The sequence below is a fragment of the Manacus candei genome, unplaced genomic scaffold, assembly GCF_025592945.1.
Source record: "Manacus candei isolate 608988 ecotype Guabito, Panama unplaced genomic scaffold, ASM2559294v1 h1tg000019l, whole genome shotgun sequence".
Taxonomy (NCBI): domain Eukaryota; kingdom Metazoa; phylum Chordata; class Aves; order Passeriformes; family Pipridae; genus Manacus; species Manacus candei.
Window position 1 is genome coordinate 3651955 of NW_026138067.1, and position 18830 is coordinate 3670784.

Sequence of the window (18830 nt, forward strand, 5' to 3'; positions counted from 1 at the left end):
TTTCTAAATGGTCATGAGTGCTTAATATGTAGCGACGTATTTGCCAATGCTGCCTCCTTTTAGGCTGCAACTAAATGGTTACTGCAGCCAAGTGCCTGGAAGTTGTCTCTATGCATCTCTCATCTTCAAAAGGTTAAAACATCTCCCATCCACCAAGGGAGATGCTTTTCTAGGCAGAGAATAGTCAGCCTTCACTCTCAAATCAGTAGGAAAAAAAAAAGCCAAGCTAAAACCACATACAATATATGGAATATAATTATGGTAGTTAGCCTTTGTCTCCTTTGGGCTGATTGTTAACACAGTCCAGCTGATTTCTGCAGAAGGAATGAACAATAAATTCCAAAAAGAAAAATGCCAAGTCTTAGAGGACGGTAACAAAAGGGCAAACTGAAAGACAGCTCAGCCTAATCATCTGCACCCCAGTGTTATCAGAGGCAATACTTTTCTCTGCAAGCAACCAACGATCCTGCATAAAGTGGGCCGGAAGGAGAGATCACAAGAGTGAGACCATTTTGAGTTCAGAAGACTTTTCAGTCCATCCTTCCAGCACTGTTTACACACCTTATAGCAAACAGTCATTGGAAAGAAAAAAATTAATCCTCAGAATCATTCATAGTCAGATATATGTCTGGGCTTCTAGGTGACCCTGAGACACTGCTGGTGTCACGAGCTGCCTATCTCAGCCCCCTTTGGGGCCACATATCGCTCACTATACAGAAGCCAGTTCTTTGGCTCACAGTTTTGCTTCAGGAGTCAGGCACTTAAAAGTTCTTCAAGAAGCTCATAACTGCATTTGGGTTATGGTGATACATGAAGAGTGATCTTAGCAGAATGCTTGCTGTATAGAGAATCTCCTCAGGAGAGAAATAATGTAATAGTTCCCCCTGAAGAAGAGAGGTCTCACTCCTTCTCCTCTTTTTCACATCCTTCCCACCATACTCTCCAGTCAGTTGCCTCAGCTCAGAGAGCTATCCCAGCAAGAAGGATACAGATTGTGTCTGCAGGATGGGTTAGCTGAACTGGCTCACAGGAAGCCACAAGACCTCACATCCAGGAAAAAGAGGAGTCTTTCAGCAGCGCTGAACCATTCAAGCAGCTTGCCAAGTGCATGAAACCATAACTTCAAAGCACAGAAACTCAAGCCCTTATAATGTCCAGCCTCTTTCCTTTGGTTTTAGGTAACCAGTACCCTTACATGAAAAGCATGATGCTGCCAAAAGCTGGGCTCTAGGGAGGAGCAGGCAATCAGCCTGCCAGGAGAACACCAGGCCCCTACCATCGGCAGATAGACAAATCCAGTCCAAAGGTCACTTATTTTTTGCCAGCTGAAACCATTTGGTAAATGCATCCTGATATTTTACAGCAAAAATTAAACAGCCTCGCTCTACTCCAGAGGTCCCATTTCCAGGCCCATGGCCAGTTAATACTTCATCTCTTGCTGCAGCGTGACCAGCAGTGGAACAAGCATTAAATGAGTCCTCCTGTTTCTGGTCTGTCAAAAATCCCAAGCTGGAGCCTGGAGGACCACATGGGATGCTGCCTGCCCACCATACCTTTCCCTGGTTTGATTTCTGCATATCCCATGGAGGATCTGTTCAGGAAAATTCAGTCTGCAGGTGCAAGTATTGCAGCTTATTATCTAGCTCACATTTTGATATCAGGAAAAACATTACACGAAAATAACTCATTATTAAAGAGAAGGGCTTCAGAGATGGTTTAGTATTCCAGTGCAAAGGCTTTTGCTTTGTCTGTGGTGTTTGCTACCTAAGTATGGCAAGCAGAATCTGAAAACAGCATTGATTAGAAACTGATTCTTGAAACAAGTCATGTCCCTTTCTTGGCAGAGCAGTAATGAATTCTCATCACTGAGTTTTTCTGATCTTGTAATATATTAATTAGTTGAAACGTACTGGAGTTTCAAAGACCGTGTCAAATCACAACTTTTAATTGCATATAATTCTCACCAGTGTTTTGCTACATAAATTACTTTCAAATATGTTAGGGTTTAAAGACAACATTTTAACCCTTATAATTTTAGTATAAACCCATAGGAAGAAAAAAAAAACATTGTTCAAGAAGAAATACAGAAATATAAAATAAATAATAACTTTTGCCACAGATTTTTACATTTGATTTCTTACTCTAAAGAGAGAAAATCCTATACCTGGTAACCTTTATTACCTCCTCCAGACCTCCTGAGTCATGGAAACAGATTTCGGAAAGATGCCCAAGGCCAATAATTTAGAAAAGCAACAAAACCAAACCCTTTCACTCATTTGTTTCCCAGGTCATAGAACAAAAGCCTGTAGGCCTCCTATTTCCATCTTTAGCACACACTCTCACTTGAGACTTAGAAAGAAGCTTAAATTTGACTTGCAAAAGAAAGAGAGAGGCATGTTCTTACTCCCTGGAGAAAGCACCTGAAAATAATGTGCTTTTTAAAATTTTTATTTAAGCTTTAGAAACTTCAACTCAAACTGTAAGAGGGGAAAGGAAGGCCAAGCCAGACAGCTAGTACAAGTAAGGTGCAGACACAGAGCCTTGTCCTGTGTCAGCTGGGAAAGGTCCATATTGAAAAACAGCTTCACAAGTCCCCACATGCCCTAGTTCCTGGGCCATTGCTCCACAGGAAAAACTGCAGCTCTGTGTGTGCTTTGTAGCATTTGAAATTAAATTGCCTTAGGGATCTTCAACTGTAGCTATTTTAAAATTAAATAAAAAATTATTTGAGAAAGAAAAAGAGACCTCATTTCCTCTTATCTCACTGAAACAAAATACACACAGTCTATGGCCCCTATCCATTACTGCAGATTAATTTAAACCTAAAACAAGACATGCACATTTTTCAAGAGCACTTTAAGTTTTTATGCAGAGGATGTGTCTGCTCCCCACTGTGCTGGCTGAGGTGTATCAGTACTATCAGGCAGGGTTAAGTGGACCCACGATGAATGCCCAGAAGCAGCTTTTTTTGCTGGGTATCTGGGACTGAGGGACACAAAGACCTCCTAAATCTGAATACAGAGCCTGTATTGCCATCTTTCCCATCACTTCTGGCTCTTTAAATGAATGTGGAGACACTACCATTTAATGAAGGAAAAGTGGTACAGTTACCATGACTCTTTGTGGTTCTGTTTTTTACAGCCTTTCCTCACACAGCTTTAGCAGTGGTAACAAGGAGCTGCCCTACTTTTCTTTTTTAGGAGTATTTTTCCAAGACACATCAAGAGAGGGAGCCTGGCTACCTCACTTCCTTTGAAAAACTATGTACTTTCTTCACTAAAACCTGCTTTTGCTGAAAAAGAAGCTAAACTCAGAACAGACTGTGCTAACAGGTCATAGAGCCCGGTGCACAGGACTTTTCTCGAAGGATGTAAAACGTCAAGCATAATTCCCTAGACCTGCCTTGGCTGGGCACCTCAGATGTGCACACGTGCCCATGTGCCTATGTTTATGGCAAATATTCTCTTCCCCCTCCTCATACAAGTGTTTATTTCCTTGGAAGATAAGAGAATCAATCGAATGGTAGGAGATAATCAGGATTGTCCCTCTACGTATAATCGAAAATTCTTTGTGTTTACCTATTTGTGTCCACTGTATATATGCCCACAGCTTTGACTCCTGAACAGGAAGGAACAGATTTAAAAGGAATTGTACATACAGCAGAATACTTTGAAGTCACTTATGAAAGTTCTCATTTGCCACCTTTGTCTTTAAGCATCTACAGAGATCTGAGGGGTTTCAAAGGGGAATTTTTATAATCCGGTTCTGTGCCTATTTGCATTTCAAGGCAATTAAGACTCTAAAAATATCCCCAAGAGGCATTGATACTAGGAGAATATTCTGTATCATTAATGGTTACTTAGTTTTTCTTAAGGCTTCCTTTATATTTAGAATCCATTTGGTAGAATCACAGGATAAATTAATTAGGATTAAATAATACTATGACTCATCAACATACAGGAGTTCAATGTGTACTTAAATATGTTCCAAAAAAAAGTGCTGCTGTGCCTTGTTCCAGTGGTATTCCTCCTGTTAGTTGACAAGTAAGGTCCTTTCTTCTTTCAGCTTTGACTTTTCACCAAGTCATCTTCCTTATTCAGTGTGCCATAGCATGAACTGTGAGAATCTGGTTGTATTTTCCCTGTCAGTTTGCGTCCTAAGGAAATGTGGTGAGAGAAGGGAAAAACAAGAACTCTGTAAAGAATTTTAATAAAACAAATCCCCCATCAATCCATCATTTAAACATTCTTTGCTCTAGTAATCACTGTTTTCATTTGACTGGTGGTAAAAATAGTTTGAAAAAACTCTGAAAAATTCTTTGAAAAATCTGTTGGGAACAGGAATAGAAATTAAGGGAACAGTATATTTATTAAATATGACTAGAGCACATCTGTGACTCAATTCTCCTAGGTCATCCCATTATCAGATACCTCATTTAAACAGAGACAGAAAAAAAGCCCTACGTACCAGGAATATGTCCACAGTCAATAAAAGGAATTTGCAAATGCTCCTCTTTTTTATTTCTTGCAATTATAAACACACCAAGGAAAGACAGTAGACACCTGAAAAATAACAGTGGCAGAGTATCATTAGAAACAGTTCGCTGCATCTGAGATGAGAATTTCTTTCCATGTTTCTTTTTCAAGGACTTCCAAATACAAGTTGCTGAGTTTATAAAGAAACACTTCTTCCTGGCAGCTCTATAAATTCATCTTGGGCTTTCTTTCAGTCTAGTTTTTGCCTCCTGAAGCTTTATTATCAGTTCCAAAGGCTCCACAGCCAAAATTACACTTTCAGCAATATATACCTAATCAAATGCCTGTGAGTGTGAGACCACAACATTTGAATCCCTGAGCAAATCTTCACGGAGCATCCAAACTAGCATTCTAGCATGTGCAATTTCATTAACAACTCAGTCTAGCTGCAGACAATCAACATCTCTGTTGTTTTTCTCATTTGACTGTGTGTCTCAGGGGCAAGTTGCAAGCCAGAAGCAGTGAAAAACTGCTATGGTTGGACAAATCTTCTATCCGCTCTATGTTGGACACACAACTCCTAATTCCTATTTGCCAAATACATGGTTGCTCATCTCCAGTTTTTGTGTCTTTTTTGTCTGCAGTCAGACAAGACAGCAGTTGTGTGCACCTACTCAAGCCCAACTGCAGAAGATGAAGACGTCTGTAGCTATCAGCCCCATTTATTTGACAGCACTGTGGCAAGACACCTCCAGTAGTTCTCTGAGGTGCTTTTAACCCATTATCAATTAACTGTCCCCTGTCCCAAAAGTTTTTATGGTGCTGAGAGTCAGGAGAAGGTTCCTGCTCTCATAACACCTAGGCCATTCTTCAGGAATTTATTTAGCATGCTCTGAATTCTTCTGCAGGCACACTGTGTCTTTCTTGACACAGGAAGGTGGGAGAGAGTTAATATATTATTCCATTATAGGCAAGCAGCTCATATAGTTGCCCATGCCTAGCAGCAGCAGACACACAACTGGAAGGTAACATGGGAGGAGATGTCTCACAGTTGTAAAAGCACCCCCTGTAACTTGATATTTGGTGCAGAGTAGTGATTTCTCCTTCCTGCTGGAGCAACACATGCTGCTGGGTTTTCATTCCATCATGAGATTAGTAGTTCATAAGTGTCTCACATTTTTACATATTTGGATTCAAAACCAGGCTCCAAACTCCCAAAGCACAGACATCAATCTTTTTTTTTAGTGTTTTTTTTTATCCTGCTATAATGGCTTTTCCATAGTATTTTAATAACAAGGCAGGTTTCTTCTTACTGAGAAAAGAAGGCACAAGGCAATGGTGTTTCAGTACAAACTGAAACAGTGCAGATTTTAGGCTGATACACTTACCCGAACAGAAACATGAACACACTCAGGAAAGCTGCACTTTGGAATTCCCGATAAAATATGACCCCTGGAATGTGACAGAAACAAGAATTGCAGATCTTGACTGGCTTCCAAGTGATATGAATTACAGCTGGGAGGGTCAGGAGCAGTGTCATGCTTAAATGGAGCAAAAAAATCCCAAATAAGGTATTAATGCACATTGTGATGTGTTCACTTTATGTGCCTATATTCTATAATCTAGGCTTTTTCAAGATACTGCATGGGACTGGTGAAGATTTAGTCAATCAGGTTGGAACATGTGCTGGGTTAGTAACTGCACGGATGCACGTATTTTTTGCATTGTTAGCAACAGTTTTTATGGAGGTCAAACTCAAGGTCTTATTCTCAAGCAAAGACATACCAATATAGCTAAGAGGTTCTTCATGGATTTCGTTAAGATACTCCAACAGACCATGTGGACATCTTAACTCCAATTGGGAACAGATTTTCAATAATTAACTGTGTCCCTCATGTTTATACCAAGTTAAGGGCTCCAGCAGACAAGTTTGCCAAATCTTTCTGGCTGAAGGGATCACTAGCTCTTTCTGGTCACCCCTCTTCCAGGAATTAGCACCTCTGTAGTGGAGGTGACAGAACCAGATGTGTATCTGGACCTCAGCTGCCCCGATTAGCAGCCAAGTATATTAGCTTTAAACCACTGATGAGCATAGTTCTGCTTAGAAACACCAGTGTGAACCAGTGCAGCTGAAGTGTGACTGTGTCTTCAAAGGCTGTAACTGGGGATGGGGGTGGCACGAGACAAGATACCTTCTATGAGCAGCCCAGCAAGATTCAGCAGAGGTTGTTCTTCTAAGCCCTACACTGGTTTAACTAACCTGGTGCAAATACATGTGTATCCAGTCTCAAAGCTATTAAGCCATTCCTGAATAGGTACTTGATCTCTTAAGGAGGCACCAGGCCAAACTTCCCATATGGCCATAGGAATGTAACCCCTTTTTGGCACAAGTCTTCTCTCAGTCACAAAGTGTAGGTCTCTTCTAACACAGGTGCTGAGGCAATCTGTGCGTGAAGCTAACTCCCTTCTCATTAATGGCAGCTCTGCATGAGAAACTCTGCACAGCAATGACAGGAAAGCCCCCAGTGTGTGTTAAAATGAGTCATAAATGTTCTAACAACATGATCATTTTGGCTCATTGCTGATACAGCATCTTAGTCGTCCTCCCTGCTCATGTTCTGATGCTGCGCACCATTTCCAAGATTTGCAGTCCCTCTTTAACAATGCTGAGTTCAAAGTTCTCACCCAGAATAAAATGTTAAATGCTTAAAAAAGTCTTTGGAGTAATTTTATTTCCTTCACTTAACCCAGAATCCCACCTTCTGAAATAGAATATACACTAACTACTATGAAACACAGCTGGTTGTCATTTGAGTAGTTTGCCAGGCCATTAAAATTACTCTACCAGTTCGTATACAGAGAGGCTGGTGTGCACATGGTAAACGCATTTACTGGATGTCAAGATGAGGCTAGGATAAATGCAGGTACTTCTAGTAAGCCAGCAAGACACAGTAAATCACACATATCTATTCTGGAAGAGCCAGAATTTGATTGTTTTTCATAGAAAATAGGTTTGTGTTGGAAGGGGACCTTAAAGATAATCTAGTTCCAACATCCCTGCCATTTATTTTGCTTCAGAAGTTGTGAACTTGTTTATTTTTCAGAACTTAAACACCTGTGACTTAGGAAAAACTTTTTGTGAAGAGAAAAACCATGTCTGGTTTGGGTTCCTGTTCACAGGTGGTAATTTTTGAAAACGTGATGTTTAGAACATCATTGTGTAGAGGCAGAAGGTTGGAAACAAACCTGAAATGATGGCACTGGTGGTGAAAAACACAAAATTAATGGGCACAACTGCTGTTGCTTCATACAGATGCATTGCTTGATTCAAGAACCTGCAAGACAAGCATTATTACACCTCATGCCTACAAGAGGTTCCTTGTACTTTAAGTCAGGTTAAGCCACCTTATGTCAGTTTAACAATAAGTGTGACTGTTTCTTACCCCAATAGCCCTAACTAGCATACATGAATTGAATTTACTTTCTGGATTTGACTCTGCAGAGTACAAACAAGACACAAGAAAGTTGGCATGAATCCTTCTGGACATGGGCTATCAATGGATATTTTTTTTAAGCATTTTTGGAAAAATTTTGTCTGCCACAGATAAGGCAGGAATGCTAGGATATTATTTCTTATGGTCTGCATCGGTTCTTGGAAGCAGTGCTGCCTGCAAGCAGCCAGGGACAAGTTGCTCTAATTTGAACAGGTTGTGTAAGGGTATATTTACAGCACAAACATGAACATGTGAGTTCTTGTAGGAACTGTTTCACTTTGCTGAAGTCAACATTGCTGCTAATGCTCCATCCAGCTTGGCTGAAACACCTATTTGTATATTTATCCATGCAATCACACCCCAGAAACATTCTGTCCTGCCGGGAAAGTCCAGGAAGATAGCTCCAAGCCTGTGCTCCTTGGGTTGGAAACTCTCTGCTGTTGTCTTCAGAAAGGCAACATGAATCCTCACCACATTCACGACCAAGAGTGTGCAGGACCACAGCAGCATACACTGCATACAGACCTGCATGGTCAAGAAACTGGCCATGGAGTAGCCTGCACAGTCTGCATCAGCAGATTGAAAAGGCAAAGCAATTAACTCACTTTCACAGAGACCACAGCTATCAACATTTACCCATAGAGTGATCAACCATGAGTGTGAACTTGTGGATGCACCAGAAGATACTTTGTCATGTGAATAGTGCATTTCAGACCAAAAGAGAAAAATCAGGAGCCTTCAGAGTATATTCTAACCTATAAAAAGAACCACATTTAAATGTTTCACTGGTGCAATATATGTGCACAGTAAAAATCCAAGCTTGGATCTGTTTTAGCCATTAAAGCAATTGCATAGTTATTTTAGCAACTGTTGAACAGTCTCCATGGTGCTTTAAAAATAAAGAAATCCTACATATCCACAGGATAGTCAGGATTTTGAAGTCATTGAAAACACCTCATTATTTTCTCCCATTTGCAACAAACTTGGTCACAGGAACTAAAACAATGATACCAAGGCCCAGTGCTGGATCCAGGAGATTGTTCCAGCACAGGCTGTTCTGAGCTAACACATGACAATCAAATAAAATGAGGAAACAAATAAAATGAAAAATTTATTCTGACAGTACTGTCCCCATTAGAAAATGCATCCAAGAGAGAAGAGAGAAAGGCACTCAGCCCAGGGAATGAAATGCGCACATTTCGCTTCTGTTTAATTTTGGCCCAGCAAAAGAAATAAAGAAAAACTGGAAAGATGGAGGTTAATTCAGAAGCTTCCTATCTACCAAGCTCTTATTTCCTATTTTAAATGCCCAGAGCTGTTCTTCCAGTGAAGACAAGCTGGATGTAAATCACTCTATAATCTGCTACAGGGGAGTTCCTGAGTCAGCCATGGAGAGTCACTGCATAATAATGCATGGACTTTCTGATTCCACATGGGAATGGTATGTTCTGCCATGAAAAAGCTGGGTTGGCTCTTCTACCGGAAAATAATCATGCAAGTAAATACTCAGGCTTACACTGGAGCAGTCTAGATGAGATTACTGAATGATGCTATCAGCACCTGAAGCAGAGGGACAGGCATAAAGGAAACAGACACTCTGTTCAGCTGTAAGACATATTTTACCACACTGCCATACCCAGCAATCTGCAAAAGCAGCATAAACCAATCCCTTAACAGACCAGAGTCCTGCAGGGAAAACTTGGATGTCCCCTGCACACCAAAAGTTAACTATTTCCTAGAAAGGTACAGACATACAGGATAGCAAAGTGCAAGATGCAGATTTAACAGAGGCAGGGAGAAAGTTAGGATAAACTCTCTTCTTCAGTCTGACTGGTGACATAAAGCTGGGGAGAAGACATGCATAATGAGGATAACATGGCCATTTGATTATTCAGTAATAAAGATTTCTAAACGTAATCCCCAAAAGATTACATAAACATAAATTTCATTTAATAAGTTAAGACCTGTGCCAAAACTAGCCAAGCAAATTTGGGAAGACCTTGTAGAAGGTGATAAGGAGAAGAGGTAGCATCTATAACAATCAATAATAAACTAAGAAATAAAGCCTAAATAAGCAATACCATCAGTTGGAGACAATAAATGCATCTGTCAAGGCTCTGCCAGGAATTTGTTGCCTCAAAAAGCGACTTGTATCTGGAATCATTATCAGTACCAAATAAAACTCACAGATAAAATGTGTATGAAGGTTAGGAGATAAGTAGAAGGTCACTTACTTGACTTGGAAAGCACAAGAACTTGCCATTAAAGCAACCATGATATAGAAAATGGAATAAGTTAGCTGCATTTTCCCCTTCACAGATAGTGTTATCATACTGGACACAGCCTTTACAGCAATGACAGTCATTGATGCTGAAAGAGAAGGGGATAGATTAGCAGGGCAGGATTCACAGCAGTAACCTCAGAGCACGAGGGAGAGAGGACAAGGTTCCAGGTCAGAGCCAGAGGCCTGATTACCTAAAATAAAACAGGTAGGATTTGGGCACCTAAAACCAAGTGTATAATTTTATAAATACTTGCTAAGCTACGTCAAAACCCAAAGTGGCCTTAGCTCCATGTGTGCTTCATGTTTTGCTTTTAAGTTTTTGGAGCACATTGGACTACCAGTTGGAGGTGGTACAACAGCCCCCTTGACTTCTAGACATACTTTACTTAGCTCCAGCTGCTAATTTGGAGCCCATGTTGCATTATTCAGGAGAGGTCTGAGAGGTCTGGTTATCTGTTCAAAGCGGTTAGGACACCTCTTAATAGCAGCCTGCATGTGACATTGGCAACCTAAAATAACTCTTCACCTTCAGGATTTCTCTGCTGAGGTGGGAGCTGACCAAAGCTCGCCAAAGCTGACTTCTGGGATCACATCCCAAAGCTCCTAACTCTCCCCATGAGTTATGTATGGAGGGCAGACAACCAACACAGGGGTCTGCACTTTTTTTCAGGGGTGGGGCTCTTAAGAACATTTACGAGACTTAGCCAATAGAACAGAATATTTCAGTAGGGTGTTGTCAATTTATTGAATCACTCTCATTGCATCACCACAAACATATCTCAGACAGCAGGCAACGGTTTTAACACATGTCAGCAGTTCACAGAAATCTTGCAAGACAGGTCTTTTAGAAAAGGACCTGAGAGTTACTTTAAATTTTCTTTTGGAGTGTGCTATTGGTTTGTTGAATCACAGCCTAACCCAAGTAGGCTGTGATTACTGCAAATAAAATGTAACAAATCCAAAAGAAACTAAAAATTTAAGAAGAGTCAGGCTTCAGAGATGACCTTTGAAGAAAGGTAATTAATTGTCAGGAGCACCGTTCCCCAGCTGGGATCCAGTTCCACCCTTGTGCAGAGCTGAGGAGTGTTGGATTTCAGTGGTCTGATTCATCCTCCTGTAACTGCAACATTCAGATTGGCAAGGAGACCTGCACTGTGCAAAAAGTTCAGGCCAAGGCTGGGAGAAAAGGTGGGGGGAAAAGAATGAATTCAGGTCTGTGGTTTTGATTGTAAGTATTTTTCTTTTAGCAAGTCCAAAAGTTCAGGGAGAGTTTAAGAGTTGCACACATCTTGTGATGATCCTGTTCACCACCATGAAATTCACTGTTTTCATAACAACATTTTCACCAAGTACTTCACTTCTTTCTCTGTAATGGAAACAGGTGAAGTGGTTTAACAAACACAGCTGTAACACCGAGCAGAGGTCAAATGCTGGTCTGCAGCAGTGCAAATGGTATGATACAAAGTCAAAAATACACTCAAGCCCCAACAAGCAGTGCACATAAAAATTGAGATTTGCACTGTAATATGGGGGAGTTATTATTTTAAAAGAACACTTATAGGTAAAAATCAGTAGTTTGAACTGTCCACCTAAGAGTAGATTCCTGAAATTTTTTTTCTGATGAAAGGGCAGTTTCCATGCCTCATAATTTTAATAAGGCAGAAAAGAAAGCACCGGGGGTTTTCGTTTGTTTGTTTTGTTGGTTGGTTTAGTTTCTTTGAAAAGTGGAATGGTCTTTTTTGCTAAATTAGCTCTGGAATAAGTTTCAAAACCTAGGAAATGGTTTTGGTTTCTCTGTTGTAACGACCTCCCCTCAAGGCTAGTGTAACAAATGATGTCACTTTCCAGCTGTTAGGGCAGAAAACTCTGAAATCTCACTTTAATCTGAAATATGTCCCCTCAAACTTATGATAACTTTCAGTATATACATGAGGTAAGATAATTCTCACCAAATGAATTTGCAGTTGTACTAAGCAAAATGTTTTCAGATTTTATAATCATCTCTGTATTTTCTTCATGATGAAAGTAGCTTGCATATCCAGTGAAACACAAGGGCTGCTCTCTCTTTAAAGAAACCTTTCTACATTTAATTTACATCTGTATGAACACTCCACTAGGAATGTATCTGAACGGAAAAAGATAAAATTCCCTTGCCCAAGCTTCCAACAGGACCCCAAGCCTCATCTACTCCTCCACCAGGCAGGGCCTTCGAAGGGTCATGTGTCAGAGAGCAGGTCACAGCTGAGAGCAAAGTTACTGGGCAATTTCTCAACCCCTCCATCACTTTGCTCAGCATAAAGGTTGGAGACCAAAGAGAAGGCTCTAGGTGTAACTTTGTGGGGACTGCGAGGCACCAGCACAGCTGCAGGAACCAGAGTCAGATGAAATCATGTATTTCATCTTCAAGGGAAATATCAGTATTTCAGAACTTCCCATAAACCAGGATTTGTTTGTTTGTGTCTTTTTTAATAGAGCAGAAGTAATAACAAATTTTTCCTCAAGCTGCATATGCTCACCAAAACCTCAGCAGCCACCATCTGAAATTGTATTTTTGGTTGTTTGCAGCCTGACTACCAAGCTGCAGTTAGTGCCTGCCGGGCCACAGGTTTGCAGCCCTGCTGCTGTTCAGCATCTCCAAGTGTCCCTTTCACACTGGCAGCATCAGGGCTGGAAGGCTCCACAGCAAAATAAGCGTGCAGGGCTACACAGATGAACCACCCAGGTCTCCTGGAGCTGTGTGTTGACCTTGCTTGGGGCAGCCATCACGGTGGGCCTGCCCAGAACTGTGGCAGGGAGGTGTAGGAGCCCACCTGGAGATCTTCAGGCTTCCAGCTACGCAACAAGGAGGGTGGATCCACTCATTAGGAGTGCTTAGGAGTGCACAGTGCTTCACACTCCTCATAGCAGTGCTGGAAGCTGCAGAGCAGCTCAGGAGAGCTCTGCCAAAGCTGCCACGCTCTGGGCTAGGAGCTGGGGAATGGCTAGACTCACACTTCCCTCCTGCAAACCAGGAGTAGTGGAACAGTTAGACCTAAGACTTTTGGAGCTCTTCCATCTCTGCCTCATACAGGGAGCGTGGACATCCTTCGATGCTTCTGCAGAGCTACAGATCCTAATGTTCCTAGTACTGGGAAACCTATATGGGAAGACTATCCCAAAAAGTTGTTCTAAAAGTTTGAGCTTTTGAGCTGACTAAGAAACCACTCAGGTATCTGAAGGAAGATAGTTAATAAAGCTGTGACGGTTTTTCACATTCAGTCAAGTCCAAATTTTGTACCTGGCAAACCTTAGTGAAATTCTGTTTTATCAAAACCCTCACGATCATCTCCATTAGAAATGTGCTTTATGAGTCTTTGCAAACTAATACGTGCATCCACTGAACTGAGAGAATGACCTTTTACTTGAACAACACAGTTCAAGCACTTTTCACTTCAACCAAAGACTTGTGGTGTCCCATGAGGCTTCCATGGAGAAGCAACAAGGACTGGACAATTTGTCACATGGGGTGGTGAAAATTCTTCATATAAGCAGTGGAGCTTCAGAGATAACCTCCTGACATTTCTCAAAACTGATTCAAGTTTAACTTTATTGAAAGCTACCTGATAAAGTGACCTCCCTATTTCTCTGGTTATTGATTGTGTTGACAGTGGCCCACAAACTTCAGTGGCCCACTGAGTTCTTGTTATGTTTCTGGAAAGGTGGTAAAATATTAAATGTTGCATATGCAACATAGACAATAGTCATCGATAATTCAAAGAAAAGTTGTTGTACAGTCACAGCATATCACTGCATTTGTTTAAGGAGTGCTTACAAGGTCTTAAGCTGCTCTGTTTTAAAGAACTGATTTTCACAGCCTGCTCTCCAAAACAAAGTTTCAAACAGTCCACTTTCCCAGGATCTAAACCTAAAGTGTTATCTAAAAAAAGGCTTCAGAATACCATTCCACATAGGATATTAATTTCAGGGTATCTGCAAAAAGAAATACTCCCATCAATAAGCATAGAAACTATGTTTCATAATCAGCTTTTTTCTCCAAAAAGAGACCCCAGTAAAAATCATGTGAAATGTTTCAAATGTTTCTCCTTCAGCACACCGCTTTGAAATGGCCCCAATCTAAACTAGCTGAGAGACTGGAATTATCTAGCTGACAAGGAATTATCAAGTAACAGACAGGAACATTAAAGTGAATAATATGTTCTTACCCAGTAGCGCTACCATCATTAACAAAACCACGATGTGTTTCACAGCCTTTCTTTTGTAAAAATAGAGAAGAATGCAGAATATTAAAATTTCTAAGATCTGAAAATAAAAGAGAAGAAAGTTAGAGCTGTGAAACTATGTAATAGATGCTTTATTCAAAGACTGAGATGTCACATCACTTTTCATTGCACCTTCTGCTAAAAAATAATTTTATTGCCAGTTGACTGAGCTATCAAACAATTATTGTCACTTATCTTTCCTATTATAGCAAAATTTAAACTGAGCATTTCTTATTTCTTTAGTTTTTCTTTTTACACTTCTATCTGTATTTTATCACTGGTAATGTTGAGAAGACTTTTTTAATGTGACAGCAAAGGTACCCATATTTATTGTAATAATTCTTACAGAAACTCTGTTTATAATTCCTATGGAGTAAAGCACTTAGCTAAAGATAGAGCAGCTCTGCTTTTAGCTATAATATTCTCGGTGTCACTCTTTGCCATGTGCAAGCTCATTTATCCTACCCTTTTTGCCCCTCTCACCATTTCTACTAAAAACTCTCCTCAAAATTTTGTTCAAATTTTCTGCCATACATCATAAGGAGGAAAGCATTTATTTCACATAGTAGTTCTCAAATCGAAGGTACCTGACAGAAGCTTACCTTGCAAATCTCAATGGCAACCAACAGACCACACTGCAGCTGCAATTGCAGCTGCCGAAGCAGCTTTACCTACACCGTGCATGGTCTGGTTTTGCTCCTTCAATAACATATGACAGCTAAATGACAGACAGCTAAATTTACTGACTTGCTCTTAATTTGTCTCTGCAGATTCCCTCAGTAACTCTTGCCTTTTGCCATCTCAAAAGTGTGGGTATTCTCCCCCTCTATGCCTAAAGAAAGCAACAAGTGCAAGAGCCATAAAGCTTCTGTGAGGCCCAGCAGACTTATGAAAACAGGGGTGATAGACTTTTGCACTGAAAAGTGCTCAGAAGCCTGGTAGCCTTTGAGACAGCACAAAGAAAGAGAAATTTCAGTCTCACAGTAAGTAACTTGGCCAGCCTCCCCAGCTTTATTCAACAGTGCAACACTGGGTATGTCTAAATCAGGAACCAAGGCAGAATACATGTTAAGATCTGCAGACAGGTGAGTTCATCTTGGCCTCCCTGTGGAAAACTGTGACAGGGCTTTAAGGGAACTTGAGAGAAGAAGTAAAAGTTAGCAGATTTGCTCTTCATGCCACTGGCAAACACATATTAGGGCCAGCGCAGAATACCACATTATCAGGCTGCACCTACAACAACCTCCAAATAGCTTCAATTGCTATTTTGATAGTGAAAAGTTGATAACAGAATAGAAGAAAGATGCGCTAAATAAATACTCCTCACTCAGAAAGATATCCAGGCTAAGAAAGGAGTTCCAGAGATGCCTTAGGCATTCTTTTTCATGACACACAAGTCCAGGACTTGCACACAGGATGGTGTGTGATGGCATCAGGTGACACAGCACTGTGAGATCTGCTTCCCCTGCCAGGGCAAACCTGAGCACCAGTCACCTCACCCTTGGTCTGGTTGCCCTAGAGTGTACAGAAACCCATGAGACAGCCCTACTGCAGGCAGCCAGCTAAACCTACACTGATTCATTTTATATCCTCTAGGTGATCCCAGCAGGGGAAGCATCATCATCTTCCCTGTCACTTAGATTTCAAACTACGCAAGAATAATCATCCAAAACCAAGGCAAGGGACAGTCACTGGCTCAAACTGTTCCATCACAGCAGCTCTGCCATTCCACTCCCTCTTCTGCCTCACTCCTGCCCCCTGACTGGCAGGTATTGCCAAGCAGCACAATTCTTGACTGAACCAGGACACCACAGCAGGCTCTGTCCATCAGCCTTCTGTTGATCCTCATCCTATCATCAGCTCTTCTCTTGCTAAAGCTACCAAAAAGCCCCACTGTGATCTCATCTTGCTAAAAGCAAACAAACCCACCAAGAAGACTCACTCCAGAAAGGAAACAGCCAAGAAAAATGATCAAAAGGACATAAGAGTCCCTGATGGCAGCTCTTGAAGGGGTGCACAGATCTGTGTTCATGTCTGCTTCTGCCTCCTGAGGAAGCCCCAAGAGCAGAAGCGGTGTAGGGACGGTCCTGTGGCCAAACCTACAGAGAAAAAATGATGTTTGCTTTTCAGGGCTGCTATTTAAGTTTATTCAGCTCTGCAAAGTCTCACCTACTAAGCATGAAATTTAAACATTAGTTCTCACCTAGTGCTGCCCAGAAGCCAAACTATTCTTCCATGGTTCTTTGCCACTTGGTGAACCACCAACAGGCCACCTTTAATCACAAGACGAAGGAGAGTCTGTGACAATTAAGGCACACTGCAAGCAGAATGCATGGCTCCTAACAGGACCTCACACAGACAGGAGCCCTCCTGGGATCTCAGCTGTTGCCTATGATTGCCTCCTGCGAACTACCCAAAACAGTGCTTGCTCTCATAGCTGTAGCAGTGTTAAATATGAACTCCAGGAATGGGAAGTGCGTAGATATATCGGCTTCACATATTCTGTTTAGAGGAATTGAAGGAACGTGACCTGTTTTACAATGATCTTGGCTGCTGTAACTAACCTCTACAGAAGTCTCCTCAAGCCCTCATCTCATCAACATTTTTTTATAATCATGATGTTTTTCATCTTTCTGAGCATTATCAGAGTTCACCAGAACAAAATACCACACTGTCTGCCTCAAGTGTTTTCCCGGCATATACAGCAACATAAGGACCAATAAACCAAGAGGGTCTTCTAGGCACTTTGAAAGAAAAGCAGAAATGCTTTGAACCTGATTTTGCAGAGATTAAATATTAACAACTCAATAGTTACTATGCTTCTGTTTAGGGAAACCTAAGAGCTTCCTCTATAATTTATGTTATCTGTAGAGACTCAAAGTGCACATAAGCAAAAGAGAGAAAAACAAGCTAGGCTAGTCATTCTTGCTAAGACATGATTATGCTACTGCAAAGTCTCAGAAGGTGACTCAAAGTTGTCTTGAGGGAACTGGAGGCTATTTCTGCATAATATGGTAGTGGAATGCCACGTAGGGATGGTTTACCACCCACAGAGAACATTTTGTACCATTGGGGCTTTGTGTTTCTCAGCAGACAACACTTTGGGGCTACTTTTAGAAAGACTGTTGGACTGCATTATACTTCTGAACTATCTCCTCACTATATATTTATACTGAAAACTCTGCAACTTCTGCTGCACTTTTTTGCATCTTAAGAGCCAACCTGTGCTAGGCATTTTACAAACAATTATGAATAGCTAGCTCCCTGCCCAAAGAGAATGTGTACAACATGGGTTGGTTGATTTTCCAGTAGCATACAAGGATAATCAGTCTGGTATCTCACAGACTCTTGTGGAACCTTTCACTCCTCCCTCCCTTTTCTTTGGAGAGAAGAAGCCCAACACAGATGAATCCAGGGAGGAGAAGGAACAAATAAAGACTGATATATTGTTGATTCAACAAGATTTGCTGTGTACTTACTCCATCCCTCCCTATGACCCATCCTGTACATATAGAATTAGGTGCTGGCTGAGGCAGGGAAAAGAGAGAAGAGGGGAAAAAAAGTCCAAGAGTTACCTACCACTTCCTCATAATGTTATCTAAGAAGAATACAGCACAGTCTTCCTAGACATTCAGTTGTGTTCTTACAAACTTTTCTAAAACAAAGTAAAAAAAGTCTTCAGATGGGGAAAAGCCCTTTTCTAGCAACCTGTTGGTTTCAAAAAAATGTGAATGGCATGTCACCTAGAAATTTCTGATGTCACTGGGTGTGAATGGAGAGTTTTCACTCTCCACCATTTCTATACAAATGGGTGAATCAGCAATTTAAAATCAGTGACTGAAATGCCAGGCATTATCATCTAAAGGTGAAACTGCATGGTAGAGGGGGATATTCAGTAGGAAAGAGAGAGGGTCCTCCAGTGAGCACTGAGATCCCTCTTCTGAACCCTCTCCTAAAGAAGTCCCTCTCGCTGTGCTGATTGCATGGACTTGCTGAAGCTCTTGCGGAGGCTGAAGCGACCCTTTTTGACTACCCCAAAACTCTTGGGCACTGCTTTCAAAAGCCTCTCTACTGCCTGATTGAAAGTGCATGTTGTGATTTATACAACATGAACATTGATTTCTTCCATTGAGCTGTATCATCATCTTTCAGGATCTTTAAAATGCACAGCAAACTGAAAGAGAGTTTAAAATGCACAACAAACTAAAAGAGAGTATCAACATTTTTTTATGGTAGCGTGTAATTTGTGCTTAATCAGTAGTCTCATGGATATCTAGATGTATGTAAAGTCTGGAGGTTGGCTAAAAGATTAAGGTCC

The 18830-nt window shown here is 41.1% G+C and overlaps 1 protein-coding gene across 1 annotated transcript in view; it reads right to left on the minus strand.

Annotated features, from left to right (window-relative positions):
* Nucleotides 1–1912: 1912 nt before the first annotated feature.
* NIPAL2 (NIPA like domain containing 2) overlaps nucleotides 1913–18830 on the minus strand; it is a 49462-nt gene continuing 32544 nt past the window's right edge. The window contains 6 exon segments of the mRNA XM_051785229.1: nucleotides 1913–4156; nucleotides 4468–4562; nucleotides 5864–5927; nucleotides 7722–7810; nucleotides 10204–10339; nucleotides 14456–14552. Coding sequence (XP_051641189.1) covers nucleotides 4062–4156; nucleotides 4468–4562; nucleotides 5864–5927; nucleotides 7722–7810; nucleotides 10204–10339; nucleotides 14456–14552 — 576 coding nt within the window. The 3' untranslated portion in view covers nucleotides 1913–4061.